Here is a 13,687-nt window from a genome sequence, read left to right as displayed (position 1 = left end):
GAGGGCCCCCTCGTCAGCATGCGGGGTACGGGCCATTTCTCGTCCGCTGACATTGCACCTTGTGAATATGGGCATTGATTTCGGTAGCAGTCATCTTGTCACCAGACTTTCCGGATTTAGCGTCACTGGTCGCTGCGAAAGTCTTGCCGAGGGAGAGGAAGTGAAACTCCGTTCACAAACTCCAAGCGCAAGTTGTGGCAATTCTTCACAAGCCACAATGCTAAATCTGGAAATAATGCATTACGAATAAGGTGATGGTGATGACGATGACGATTCCTGATAACAGCCTATAATTTTCTATAATTTTCTATTATTTTCCAACAAGTTGTATAGCGAATCTGGCATGGTCAATGCTGGAACTGGTATCTTTTGGGATCCTTCATACTTGACGTGTTCTGTATGGCAATTTGGAGCAGCATCTGCCTTTCCACCCAACCAGTGAACGGCGGGCGTATGAACAACCCCGACACCATATGAGCAAGTTTTTCACAGTTGACTGACTCTGTAGAGAAGACCGGCAGAATCCACGATTTGCTAAGACACTGATTCATATCACCGGAAAGGCACGTGCCAAAGGACTGCCCGATGGTGGATCCGTGGCGATCAGATGGCGATCAGCAGGACTCGCTATGAGCCAAAAGTAGCAGAAGCGCAGCGCAGCGCAGGCACATCAAAGCCTTTAGGTGCGTGTGGAAGACGTTGCATCGCCATCGCCGCCGTTCCGTTGTTCACAGACCTTGATGTCAGGGAGAAGATGAAAAAAGGACGAGCGCTGAAGTGGCACGAATCAGGGGACCCATTTCCCCGCATTTTTGACCAGACGGATGCAGGGACGTTGGCGCCGACCGGAGGAGTGGCGGTGGCTGTTGGCCTGATTATTATTGTTTATGGATATCAATGTTCTTGTACGACTCAATGCTGGGTACCAAGTATCAAAGCTGCTAGTATTGTACGGAGTACTACGGAGTATGCCAGGTGAACTCGGAGCGTTGGAGGCAAAGCTCCGTGGTTGGAGACGGAGTAACGAAGCACGGAGAAACGCGTGACTGTCTCATGCCAGGCACCAGGTGACTGCCAGTCCTGGGTTGCTCAGGCTTGGCTGGTTGGCTGGTTGGCTGGCCAGCCTGGCGCTGGTCACTGATTGGGTACTCGGTCATCCGAGACAGTGCCGGTTCCATGTCGCCGCAGAACATTGATCAGAGGGACTCTGAGGGTCCAGGGCAGCACTTGAGCGTTCACGAGTAGACGGGCGACTGGCAACTATCCGAGGTCGGGTGCTGGCCAAGGCATCCACCCGCCTGACGTCGTCGTCGTCGAGCACCAGACGGAGCACTATCAGCGTACATATGTATGTACACAGTACCGGCGGAGGGCCCCGTCCTACCAAGCCCAATAAGCATCCAGGTCACGTGTGTGGCCTGAGGCTGCAGGCACCCTCCCAAGTGTGACGCTTGGTGCCTCTTATTGTTCCGAGCTTGCCTGCCCGTCCGTAGCAAATACACTTTGAAGGCGTCATGTAGGTTCAGGCACGATGAAGCAAATGGCAAAAGTTGAGGACCAGACATAGCTCGGGCCGTGCATCGCGTCCAGAATGGGAATGCACGCAAGAGAGGCGTCCGTTCTCGCCATATCCGACCAGCCTGTCGCTATCGCTCGTATCGCCGCGGGAACCACTTGCTCCAGTGCCTCCTCCGAAACCGCGGGTGTGGTGTGTACCTGCTGCGCCTGGCCTGCGTATGCTGTGTACTTGATGCATGTACCTGTGTACATGCTGCTATCTGGCCCTGCATCTTGCTGGCGCAATGACTGCGCCAGTGGCTGTCCCAATGGCGTCAAGATTTGCCAGCCCAGGCTCCACCGCAGAGGCCGCGTGCCCCGGCGCTGAGGTTGCCATCCCCGCGCTAGTCCCCCTTGAGCCAATTTGCCCACGCCCTCGCCTTCTTCCCCCCAGGTCCAGTAATGGATGCCGTCACTTTGATACCAGACCCTGATGCGCTCCGGTTCACTTGCTGTCTGGTCAGTGGTGGTCACTGTGACCTGAGTCAATGCCAACGTCAGTGTCACCTCGCTTGCCGAGCTTACCTTATCTACTGTACCTCCCCAAACCGTGCTTCATCTTCCTCCGACTCTCTCCCTCTTCTTCTTTCGTTTCCATCTTCCATCTTCATCTACCATCCCACCCCAACTGCCTGACTCCTCTCAGCGGCTTGGGACCGAATCTGATTCTATTGCATTTCACGCTGTCTTTGCACCTCGTTTTGCGTTCGCGTCGCAGGTAGACCAACGCTCGGCGTTTGCGTAGCTTGCCCGATTCTCGCTCCTACCAAGACAATCAGCATCACTTCAACAACTTCATCAGTACCACCATACTCATCATGCACACTTTCGTTGCCGCGGTCGCACTCTCCGTGGTGGGTGTCGCCCAGGCGGGATTCAGCATTGAGACCATACACAAGGAATCAGCTCCGATTCTCACCCATGTCGACGCTGAAGTCGTTCCTGACTCCTACATCATCAAGTTCAAGGACCACGTCAACGAAGCCGCGGTCAACGACCACCATAGCTGGATTCAAAGCATCCACAAGGATGGCGAGGAGGAGCGTTTGGAACTTCGCAAGCGAAGTCTGGGATCCTCACCAGTGGAGGCTTTCGCCGGCTTGAAGCACACGTACAACATTGCCAGCGGCTTCAAGGGCTATTCCGGTCACTTCCATGAGTCCGTCATCGAGAAGGTCCGAAATCATGGCGACGTAAGTCTGGCATCCATTTCCATGAGCAGAGACTCCATGATGCACATGACGTCTTCTCGGCCGACGTCTTCTCGGCCATCCAATCATTGCTGATCTAACCCCGCTGAATAGGTCGAGTTCATTGAGAAGGATACCATTGCCCGCATTTTGCGCCCTGTCACCCCCGACGAGTCTGTGCAGGAGACTTGCACTCCCGAGACCGAGAAGCAGGCCCCGTGGGGCCTTGCTCGTGTCTCCCATCGCAAGGGTCTTTCCTTTGGCACCTACAACAAGTACTTGTATGCTGCCGACGGCGGCGAGGGCGTCGATGCTTACGTTATTGATACTGGTACCAACACTGATCATGTGGACTTTGAGGGTCGTGCCAAATGGGGTAAGACCATTCCCGCTGGAGATGCCGATGAGGATGGCAACGGCCATGGTACTCACTGCTCTGGAACCATTGCCGGCAAGAAGTACGGTGTTGCCAAGAAGGCAAACGTCTATGCCGTCAAGGTTCTCCGCTCCAACGGCTCTGGCACCATGGCCGATGTCGTCAAGGGTGTTGAGTTCGCTGCCACCAGACATGTTGAACAGGTCTTGCTTGCCAAAGACGGTAAGCGAAAGGGATTCAAGGGTTCCGTCGCCAACATGTCCCTCGGTGGTGGTAAGACACAGGCTCTAGACGCTGCAGTGAATGCTGCCGTCAAGGCTGGTATTCACTTTGCCGTCGCTGCCGGTAACGATAACGCCGATGCCTGTAACTATTCCCCTGCCGCCGCAGAGCTTCCCGTCACTGTCGGTGCCTCTGCTTTCGATGACAGCCGTGCCTACTTCTCCAACTATGGCAAGTGCACTGACATCTTTGCCCCTGGTCTCAACATCCTGTCCACCTGGATTGGCTCCCGGACTGCTGTCAACACCATCTCGGGCACCTCCATGGCCTCTCCCCACATCTGCGGCCTCCTCGCCTACTATCTCTCTCTCCAGCCGGCTGGTGACTCTGAATTCTCTGTCGCCTCAATCACCCCTAAGCAGCTCAAGGAGACTCTCATTGATATCTCCACTCAGGGTGTCCTGACTGACATTCCCAATGACACCCCCAACAAGCTGGCCTGGAATGGTGGCGGTTGCAGCAACTACTCCAAGATTGTTGCTGCCGGTGGCTATATTGGCAGGCCCAGGACTTCTGAGCCGAAGCCGGTTGGGAACGCTGTCAAGGAAGAGATGAAGGTTCTTTCCCACAAGGTCTCACAGGGCGTCAAGGACTTGGGCGACAAAACGGAGAAGTTTGTCGAAAAGATCCACGACGTCGTTGATAAGGAGATTGAGCACTTCATCTCCGAGATCTCCGTGTAAGAGCTAGACTTCCACTTTGACTGGGTTTTATTATTATTATTGGCAGGGATTACACATGATATGCAGCATAGGGATCGGGTTTGTCCTTATTTTGGGTAACGCGATGTGTATTGAGGCGTAGAGTGTTGGATGATATTATTTCATTGTGTCTGTGTTTTATGTTTCCAATCTGCTATACAATCGTCAGACGGCAGGACTTTGTATGTAAACAATCGCTCACCTTGGCATCAATATATTTCCTTCCCGCATACGCAAAGCCTGGTTTCTTAGTGATTCGTGATTCATGAATGCACCTGGTTCTGATGACTACATAATCTGACGCTTGGCCCAAGAGGGGCGAATCAACGTCCCGTGTGGTCAGCCGGGATCGCTCGGTAGGGAAAAGTTGTCTGTCTTGTGGAAGGAGTCGTGCCTGATTCACCTGATGGCCGCTTCTTTTTATCTCGAATGCCCGCATTTGTTGTTTGGGCGAGTCGCCCTAGTTGCTTCCGTGCGTCCTTCACAGTGATACTTCATAGCTTCCTCGCCGGTTCAAAGAACACACACAGGTGCTGCCAAGCAACCAGTATCCCGGTCTTGGCTTGTCTCCGTATCAACACGAATCAACAGCTTCACTTGACTTATGATGCTTCGATACCTTTTCAAGTCTACATTACGGTTACCCGCTAGATTTTTTCTCCCCCGACTCCGCACAATATCATTCCCGGTGGACTACTATACATTGAACACATTATTTGAACGCTGACTTCCTGCCAGAGTTGAAGATGTTGCGACGCAAAAGCTCCCGAAGCACTCACCGGCATCCCCTTGGCAGAAGCAAATCCACCAGCTCTATTGCCAGAAGAAGAGCTGATTTTGTAGTTAATATCGATGCAGCATCTGCAGAACGAGATGCCCATATTGCAGCCAATTTGTCTTACTATCGCGCTCATGGCTACCACAGACAGGATACACCGGGGGAATGGCCAAGCCAAGGTTCACATGATCTTCTTCTTCGACGGAGCAATACCGTCAACGGTCGACTAGAAGGTCCGCCAAACGGCATTCCGAAGAGGAAACAGAGCGTAAGGTTCACGGGCCCTAATGCCATGCCTCGGCGACAACTGGCTGCTCGAGCGAAGCCAGTGGTGCGCTCCAATCCATCAAAAGGGCCAACTTGTACTACAGGAAGGCGAGATAATGGCCGTCTTTCGCCCGCGAGATCAAACTATACGCAATCCATAGAAACGAACTATAAGCCTCGGAGCAGCAACTCTTCTGTCATCCACACAAGTGGTTATTTCCTCACGGAGCCTGCCAATATCACTCCCATGCCGCCGTTTGTGCGATCGCTTCGAAAATCCAAGTCCATGTATAGCCAGTCCATGGGTTCAGTATCAGGATATGACAACGATGACATTGGGGCTGACGGCCTAAAGCCACTGCCAACAACACCTTCAACCATACAGTTCCAGGACAGGCAGAATCAGACAAAGCGGTACTCCATCAGGCGAAGTCTGCGCGCACCAAAGTCTATGAGCTATCTTGAATTCCAGACTATAAAGCCATTGGTAGAAGGAGCTGAGAATAAACATAACGGATACTCTTTGCCAGAAAAGGTGATGCACTCGAAGGGGTCTTTTCGTCATCTCAAGTCTCATTCCTCAATGTTCTTTCGGTCCAAGCATCGACAGCAAGAGAGCTCAACAGGATTATCCAGGTCACTGCGCAACAGCAGTGACAACAGCGCCGCGCTTTCCCCAGCCTTCTTGGGAAATGGCATTCCTCCTGCGAAGCATACTGGGATACGGTTCACGGCTAGGCGAGTGTCGAAAACGGTTCGAAATAAACTGAGCAGACTGTTCGGTCGGTCAAAGAGTACGGACACTAGCGGAAACGACATTGCAGTCGATGCATCCCAAGACACTGATAGCGACAGCTTCCACCACCGAACTGACACCCCGCCGATTGAAGAAGCTTCCATGTCAAGAGTGACTTCGCATGTCCCTTCGCTTCATGCGGTGCCGTCGTACCAGCAGATGCGGTCACGTCAGGGAAGCTTGGAGAGCATCTCGCACGAGGAGAACATGCCTACTGACGACAAGTCCCGTGTGACTAGTTGGACAAACTCGTCAGCAAATACTGTTATCAGCTTCGGCGTAAACGAGGAGCACGAGTACCAGCGTCTGTCTGTCATCAAGGAAAATGGCATGCATATCCCATCCTCCTCTCGCATTCCATTGGCGAATCCTACTATTCCAGGAATGACAATAAATAGCCAGCGAGTGTATTCAGCACTCATGAAGAAGCTCACAAATACTCCCAGTAATCCAGACGAAGTGCAGAACCACGAATCGTCAAAACAGTCGCCGGCCGAGTCGGTGCCTCTCGGACATGGCTCTGGTGATCAAGGAAACGCACAGCCATGGTCTCCGCCGATTATTCGATGCATCGGGACAAGCGATGATGACGTATTCGAGGATACTAAAGAAGTGATTTCCTCCATGTCGAGGAAGACGGCGTACAAGGCTTATCCGAATGCCTCTGCGGGTGATGGAAAGGGGCTTTCACCAGCCAAGATCCCTCTACCAGAGTCGGCGACGAAACAGTCGTCCATCCGTGCCGACAGAAACTCGACGTTTTCTCCAAGTTCAGACAATCACCTTTTCCGCACGACGAGTCCTTACCGTCGGGCCATTCAACGAAGTATGAGAGATTACCAAGAATCAGACCACACTCACGCTTTGGATACCAGGTATTTGAGTACGCTGTCTGCATTAAGTCTACCTAGTCGACGCCCAAGCACTGTGGGATCAGAGAGGGATGCGCGCCTAACCTATGCCGAGAGCTTTTATTCCTTTACGACCGAGGAATTAACAACCGTCCGACCAGATGGACTTGCATCGCCTCCTCTTCCCGACGTTCTCAACGCTGTGGCGGGGGATGTAGCCGTGCCAGTTGAGTCTTCTGCCAACATGGAAACACCAGTACGCGGCCATGATGCTTCGGCAGCAAGTTCAGTAGAATGGAAGGCCGGGCTCAGCGCCAACATCTCCAAGCTGGAAAAGCCGCATACCGCTCATACCCAATGTGCGGAGCAGCCAAGCGGTGCCGTGCTGCATGCCGGGCACGTAAGAGAGAGTGCCGAGATCGAATCACCAGGTGAAACCCCCAAGACGGCGGTGACAGGTACAGGAGAGGAGCTTCCCGGCTGCGTTGCCAGCTTACATGCCCTTGGAATCCGTCCATCGCCACCGGCTCAGACTGGAAGCCCTCTCAAGTCTACAGAGGGAACAGCCGGACCCAACAAGAGGGACAGGGTACATTCTGCGTCGCCAAGCATTCCATCCAGCCCGCTCCGACATACCCCTTGCTCGACTACCTCCTTGACTAAAGTAGACAAAGGTACTACTCCAAATTTCAACGACTGTCGGCCGGGCCTGTTGAGAATGAGGTCTCTGAACACGGTCCCTACGACGGCACCGCAACCCCATGATGGGCTACCCTGGAAGCAATGTGATCAGGAAAACTCTAGAACTGGACCACCCATCATGTCCAAAACTACGCCAGGGCTTTCCGCTATACCTCAGCGAGCAGCTAGTGGTAAAGGGAGTTCACCGGGAAAGTTGGGCACTGGTGCCTCGACATCCCCACGCACACCGGAAGGGTCGATGCCCGTATCGAATGGCCTGTCGGAAACAACCAAGTCAGAGTGGGACGCCCAGATCAGAGGAAGCAGGCGAATGGTTGATTTGTTTTTGAGCAGTCGTCGAAAGGCGATTCATGGGACCATGTCGAGGAATGGGAGCGAAAACTTTTCGACGGCATTTCTGTGAGGGTCTGTTGTTTGTTTGTTTGTATATATATTACTTGTCGGCCAGGATAGCTATCAAGGTGAATGGAACAGTGATGTTTGACCCGTGGTTTTGAACTGTGCCGAAGAGTGCGGTGAGGCGTATGTGAAGGAACAAGGTCTCAGGTCTGTCCGTCTGGGCCCTTCAGGTCGTTTGACGAGGCCGGACTGACATGAATTTCCCATAAGCGGGCCATGTCCTTGGGAAAGGAGGCTTTTCTCTCATCGCTCACCCACTTGTTGTATTCGGTGTGCGTAACCTTTTCCTGCAGAATGCCGTCCACTTTGGCGGTCCGCAGAGACTGGATAAAGTCGTGCGAAACGCGGACGTACTCGCCCAAGGCCTCCCTCACATTGAGCGTCGCGCCCGTCGTCCAGCTCAGCAGGAGGGGCTCTATGAGGGGGGCATCCGACACGCTGGGGTGGCTTGTGCCGAGGCTCGTCAGGAACCAGGCTGCGCGCCCGGACCTCTCGAGGACGTCGGCGACCAGGTCGCGGACGGTGTCGAAGTGCGGCCTGCCGAAGAAGAGGGTGCGCTGGCGGGACCACGAGTCGGAGTGGACGACGAGCAGGGACACGTTGAGCGCGGCGTTGAGGGGCCCGCTCTCCTTGCCTGGGTCGAGGGCGATGCCGGCCACGGACGGGTTGGGCCCTTTGTCGGAGGGGGAGGGCGCGTGCCGGAGGGCCTGGAGGGCGGCTGTGGCGCCGTACGAGTGGCCTGCTGTGACGAGGGTGTCTAGGTCGAGGCGCGAGGCGAAGGAGCCCAGGGACTTTGGGGGGTCGCGGGTGCTTGGGACGGAGGCGTTGGCGTCGAGGAGCCGCAGGAGGCGGATGGTTTCGAAGATTTCGGCGTCGCGGAAGGCGAGTTGGTGCCGCTTCATGGAGGGCGTGTCGACGGGGGTGCGGTTGGTGGGCGAGGCGAGGAGGTCGGAGGCGCGGAAGTGAGGGCGTTGGAGGGGCGGGCGGTCGGGGAGGCGGATGAGGGTGCCGGGGCAGGAGCCGTCGCGGTGCTCGAGGGCGGCGACGACGGCGCCGCGCGACGCGAGGGAGCCGAGGTAGTGGGTGTAGTCGGTGCGGGAGGAGGCCATGCCGTGGGAGAAGACGACGACGGGGAGCTTGGCGCCGCCGTCTGCGAGGAGGGGGACGTCGGTGGCGGCGGGGATGGTGACGGACCCGGCGGCGAGCCAGAGGAGGAATGTGAAGAGCGGGCGGGTGAGGAAGTTGTCGGCCCGGGCGAAGCGCGCGTATCCCTGGGCCGTGAGGCTGATGGGCCGCGGGATCCAGGGGAGCGGCGGGGAGGAGGACGAGGCGGAGGGGGAGGCTGGGTAGTAGAGTGTCAGGAGGACGGTTTCGAGCTTGAACGCCGGCGTGTGGGAGTGCTTGAAGACGGGGTCGGCGATGAGGCGGGCCTGCGGGAGCGGCACTTCCATGTCGATGGCGCCGACGGCGTGGGGGCCCGTGTAGGCCGGGAGGCGGGAGGCGAAGGGCGGGATGGAGAGGGCCAGGCACGCGATTGTGTAGGCGAGGAGCGTGCAGAGGACGCCGGATGTCCAGGAGAGGCGCCGTGGGAGGGGGGCGAGGCGTCTGGTGCGCAGGAGGATGGCTCTGGACGCTGTGCGCGTGCCGTCGAGGAGGTGCTGGAGTCGGGTTCGCGATGGGAGCGCCCAGCGCGGCGGGGGCGCCGTCGACGTGGGCGTGAGCAGCGGCGAGTCGGGCGAGATGGAGGACGTGGGTGAGAGGGAGGCGAGTTCGAGGGTGGGCGAGGGCGGTGGTTGTGAGTCCCGTGGCATCTTGGCGGCTGGGGGGGCGAGGGCTTCAGAATGGTGGTGAGTCTGGTGACGATGTGTGTGAGAATGAGTGAGTGAGTGAGTGAGTTGTCAGCTTGGTGGTGACGTCGTGAACTGAGGTGTCAGGGTGGGTCTGGCGGACCGGGTGGGGCCGGATGCCGCGGCTTTAGCGATTCGGAAGTTCATCTTAAAATTATTCTATTATATGTAATTGTATTTCTAAGGCCAGTTCTTCTATCCCAGTAAGTTCTATAAAATCCTCGATATCGCATTCGGTATAGTCAAGGTAAAGACAAGTTTTACTCTATAAACTTAGCACTATATCGGAGCTATAATATACAAGTGGTCTGGATATTAAACTGTTTCATGTATCAATACAAGTGGTTAAACATTTGCCATCTGGTTCAACGTGCTCTACTTGGAACTTCTGACGAAGTTGTTAGTACGATTCCTCGTAAAAAAACTTCTTCCCGCGACAGAAAGGCGGGAAACAGCTAGTGAACCTGCGAAAAAGTGTGCGGCTTATATTGTAATGCAAATGTAGCAATAATTGTTTTTTTTTTCTGGAAAGAATTATTAATTCGCAAAAGCCATAAAAAGTAAGTGTGTGTGCAGGAGCATAATGTTGTGAGGCCCATTATGCAAACCAGCCATTTACATCAACCCCAGCTAAGAGCTGTACTACGCGTTTTGGTCGTCGTTCAAAGTCCTACTCAACCAGGCATTGGCCATTCTTGAAAGCATAGGATTGATCCAAGGCCCCGACGAATGCCAAAAAGTGAACTGAAAGCCCCATCGCCATTCCCACGTGGAATGTTTGATGCGAATGGCCCCAGATGTCAAAGCACTGCAGTTTCCACGACTCGGTCAATCAGCCGTTTCACAACATGGCATCTCAGCAAGGCTTAATTTTCCAATTCGATGCACTTGAGGACTAGGAAGGGAGCAACAGAATACACGTACCGCGTACGTGGTCACTGGGCACAAATATATGAGAATAGTCAAGGCGTAAAGTGAAGCGCCGTACTCGGCGTCAGCACGCGACCAGCCGACTTGAAAGATCTTGATGATGAGGTGGTATAATGCCGAAGACGCCATGATGGAGAAGACAAGTCCACGGAGCGGTCGCACTTTGGGGGCTTGGAAGGACTTGACAAAAAGTGCGAGCTGGCGGCGAGTACTTGGGCGGCAAGATCGACCTGAGATGAATCAATCAGCTACCTACCTAGGTTTGTAACATGGACGGCTACTCACTGCAATCCAAGTAACTTTACTCGACGTGAAGCGCACAGAAACGTGTACCAGAGGCCCGGCGGGAAGCATCCAGCAGTGACGGTGAGGACACCGAGAAAATCTAGCTCAAGGCAAAAGAGGTGCGTCGCATGTGAATGATTGGAAAGAACATGGTACGCCGTTGAGAGGAGATAGCAGACTATACCACCAAGGAAGAAGAGAAAAAAGACGATGCAGTCATCAAAGTCGGTGTCTGGATACGTTCCACCACGACCCCAGCACTACCGTTCAGATGGCCGCAACGAGACGGGTGTATATGTTGCCGGATTCGTTGTGGATTTATCCCATGCTTTTGATGCATTCCCAGTACGAATTTGTCTCAGGCTTCTAGCCGGAGCGAATGTACTCGTTGTCCTTTGTCCATTCTGGCAGCTCGTCGAAGAGAGTAGTCGTCGGATGTTGGCTTTTCGCAGCAGGGTGGCATTCTCTGAAATGTCGGGATTAGCCTGCCCAGCGCTGTAGATTTTCACAGCTTGTAGCGATAGTCTTTGCCTCATTTTAGATTCCATCATGGCCAGAAAGATGACTGATAGCCTCAGTGTTAGGTCAGGTAGCTGGCATGTAGGGGCGGGGCTGGTTCAAGCGATTGACTTGTCCTTGGGCAACAGATTTGCCGGAAAGCAGGCGCAGGAAGATCTTAAAGAAAAATGGCTTCTTTGTGTCGAGTCACTCACGGCGTGAGCAAGGTCCAAGCAGAAGTGGAGCGGGTTTTTTGACGTCTTTTCTTTGTCTTCAAGGCCGCGGGCCTCGATCACTTCCATCTCATGCCATGTCCAGCTGGCGCCGCTCCAGCTGCCTTAGATGGCATGTTGAACACTTGGACGAGTGGCTCCAAGGTGGCCTGCAGATAATAGATACACAACGCATCAGAAGTGGTAGTAAGAGGTTTTGACGGAAGGGTACCCCTACAGGGCGTAACCGTGTGGCTTGAGCGGTCAACCACAACATTGAAGTGTCAAGTCGATGATGTGTCTATTTCGATTTGGCTGCCCCAGCTAGGGCCGGGCCGTGCGGGGTTCTCTATCCCTGTAGAGGGATAATCCTAGCTGCTTACTTGGTTGGACGGGTAATAATGTTCAAAGGTTGCAGGGGGTGGTGGTAGTATCGTGGACTTCAATGTTGTCTTGTAACGAAAACCTTCTCCAGGATTTGAAATGGTAGTCTAGTCTAGTAGGGCGAAATCCTTGGCACTTTGAGCACGAATGACCGCGCACGTCACTGGGGGCAAACGCATAGTTCCAAAATAAGAACCAACCTGGTTTCTCTCGGCATCAAGGTGAATCTATGTCAGACTATCACCTGTGAGGAGCACGTATATCAATACTAGTCCTCTCCATGTAAGCCGATTCAACATCAAAAAGCCCTCTCAATTCCGCCCATACTGTCATTTTCTTGTTGCAAGTTATCCGCCCAACAATGTCACCGACTCACTTTCATCCTCGACCGGCCAGAATTTCAGTCCTCCTCGCTCAGATTCCGAAGCACGCTCACTGCTCCAGGCGTCTTATACCATGACGCATAGCTGTATTTGACTACCTCTATAGCCTCGTTCTTCGACTGCGGCGGGTTTGAGGCTGGTCTGCGCAAAACCCCACAGTCAGGATCCTCAACCAGCAGGTCCCAAAAGTGCCGGTTGTATGACCCGACGGCGTCGTATAGTTGTTTGATTTGTTTTTTGATTTTCCCAGCCAGTCGTGCTGTCTCCTGCGGCTCAGCTAGCAAACTCTCGGCCCGTGACGAAATAATAGGGCTGACGAGCTTGCCCCCTATAATCTTGATGGTTTCTTCCGGATTATCGCCGCGGTCCGCAATCCTGGCGTTCTGGATCACCTGCAGGTCGAGCATAATTCGCACCTTGATGAGCACCACGGCCACGACATGGTTCGGATCGAGAACGCGGCCTTTCCAGCTCTTTACCGGCGCTTCCAACACGTCCGCGTCCTTGGTGTCCAGGAACGGTTCTTCCATGTTACCCCAGTTGTAGTCCGTCTTCTGCCCGGTAGTCGCGTACCACTTCATGAAGTCGTAGGCGTCCTGGTCCCTTCCGAGTCGAATGTATAGCCCGGGTATCAGTTTGCGCAGGCACAGGTTATCCGAGCGACACAGCCTCATCATGTCGAGGAGATGGTCCAGGGACATCTGCACCACGTCCACGGGGCCGCCGGCGGTACCGTAGGTTATCAGCATCGCGTCCACCAATGCATAGCGCGCACACATGTATGGGCGCGTCCCCAAGATGCCCCAAAAGCGGCCGACATGGTCCTCGAACACGTTGTCGGGGAGGAAGGGTCCGCTTGGCATCTCGCGCAGCTTCTTCTGCTCCGACTTGTAGCGAAGACGGTTCTTTTTGATGAGGGTGCACGGCTTCTTGTGGAAATCACGGTCCTTGACCTGGCATTCTCGCCCGCAGTAGAAAACTGCCAGGCAGGCCGAGCAGCGGGCGACGCCCTCTTTCTTGTGGCACAGCTTGCAGGATCGTGGTGCCAGGCCATCGAGCTTGTCTACGTCGGCATTCATGATGAGAGGCATTTTGCTGCGCTGCGGAGACAAGAAGCGTCCGCTGAAAGGGGGCTCTGGATGGGAAACAAGTTGTCGTCTTGAGGTGCTCGAGAAGAGGAGAGGAGAGGAGAGGAGAGGAGAGGAGAGGCAAGAGACAAGAGGCAGGTGACGAGAGGCAGGAGGCAGGT

The 13,687-nt window shown here is 54.5% G+C and overlaps 4 protein-coding genes across 4 annotated transcripts; 2 read left to right on the top strand and 2 right to left on the bottom strand.

The window, feature by feature from the left end:
* Positions 1-2,375: 2,375 nt before the first annotated feature.
* On the top strand, positions 2,376-4,088 carry SPM1 (Subtilisin-like proteinase Spm1; the record flags this gene model as incomplete). The annotated part of the gene is made up of 2 exons (XM_014687390.1): positions 2,376-2,750; positions 2,862-4,088. The coding sequence occupies 2 exons, from the start codon at positions 2,376-2,378 to the stop codon at positions 4,086-4,088; spliced, it is 1,602 nt and encodes a 533-aa protein (XP_014542876.1).
* A 1,310-nt stretch (positions 4,089-5,398) lies between these two features.
* G6M90_00g002030 (uncharacterized protein) lies at positions 5,399-7,903 on the top strand (the record flags this gene model as incomplete). Its single annotated transcript, XM_014687391.2, has 1 exon — positions 5,399-7,903. One exon carries the CDS (start codon positions 5,399-5,401, stop codon positions 7,901-7,903), a length of 2,505 nt encoding a protein of 834 aa, XP_014542877.2.
* Positions 7,904-8,042: 139 nt separating this feature from the next.
* On the bottom strand, positions 8,043-9,710 carry PAFA (Platelet-activating factor acetylhydrolase; the record flags this gene model as incomplete). The annotated part of the gene is made up of 1 exon (XM_014687392.1): positions 8,043-9,710. The coding sequence occupies one exon, from the start codon at positions 9,708-9,710 to the stop codon at positions 8,043-8,045; it is 1,668 nt and encodes a 555-aa protein (XP_014542878.1).
* Positions 9,711-12,455: 2,745 nt separating this feature from the next.
* G6M90_00g002010 (uncharacterized protein) lies at positions 12,456-13,529 on the bottom strand (the record flags this gene model as incomplete). Its single annotated transcript, XM_014687393.2, has 1 exon — positions 12,456-13,529. The coding sequence occupies one exon, from the start codon at positions 13,527-13,529 to the stop codon at positions 12,456-12,458; it is 1,074 nt and encodes a 357-aa protein (XP_014542879.2).
* Positions 13,530-13,687: the final 158 nt, after the last annotated feature.

The sequence above is a fragment of the Metarhizium brunneum genome, chromosome 1, assembly GCF_013426205.1.
Source record: "Metarhizium brunneum chromosome 1, complete sequence".
Classification (NCBI taxonomy): domain Eukaryota; kingdom Fungi; phylum Ascomycota; class Sordariomycetes; order Hypocreales; family Clavicipitaceae; genus Metarhizium; species Metarhizium brunneum.
This window is presented reverse-complemented; position numbering and strand designations above follow the sequence as displayed.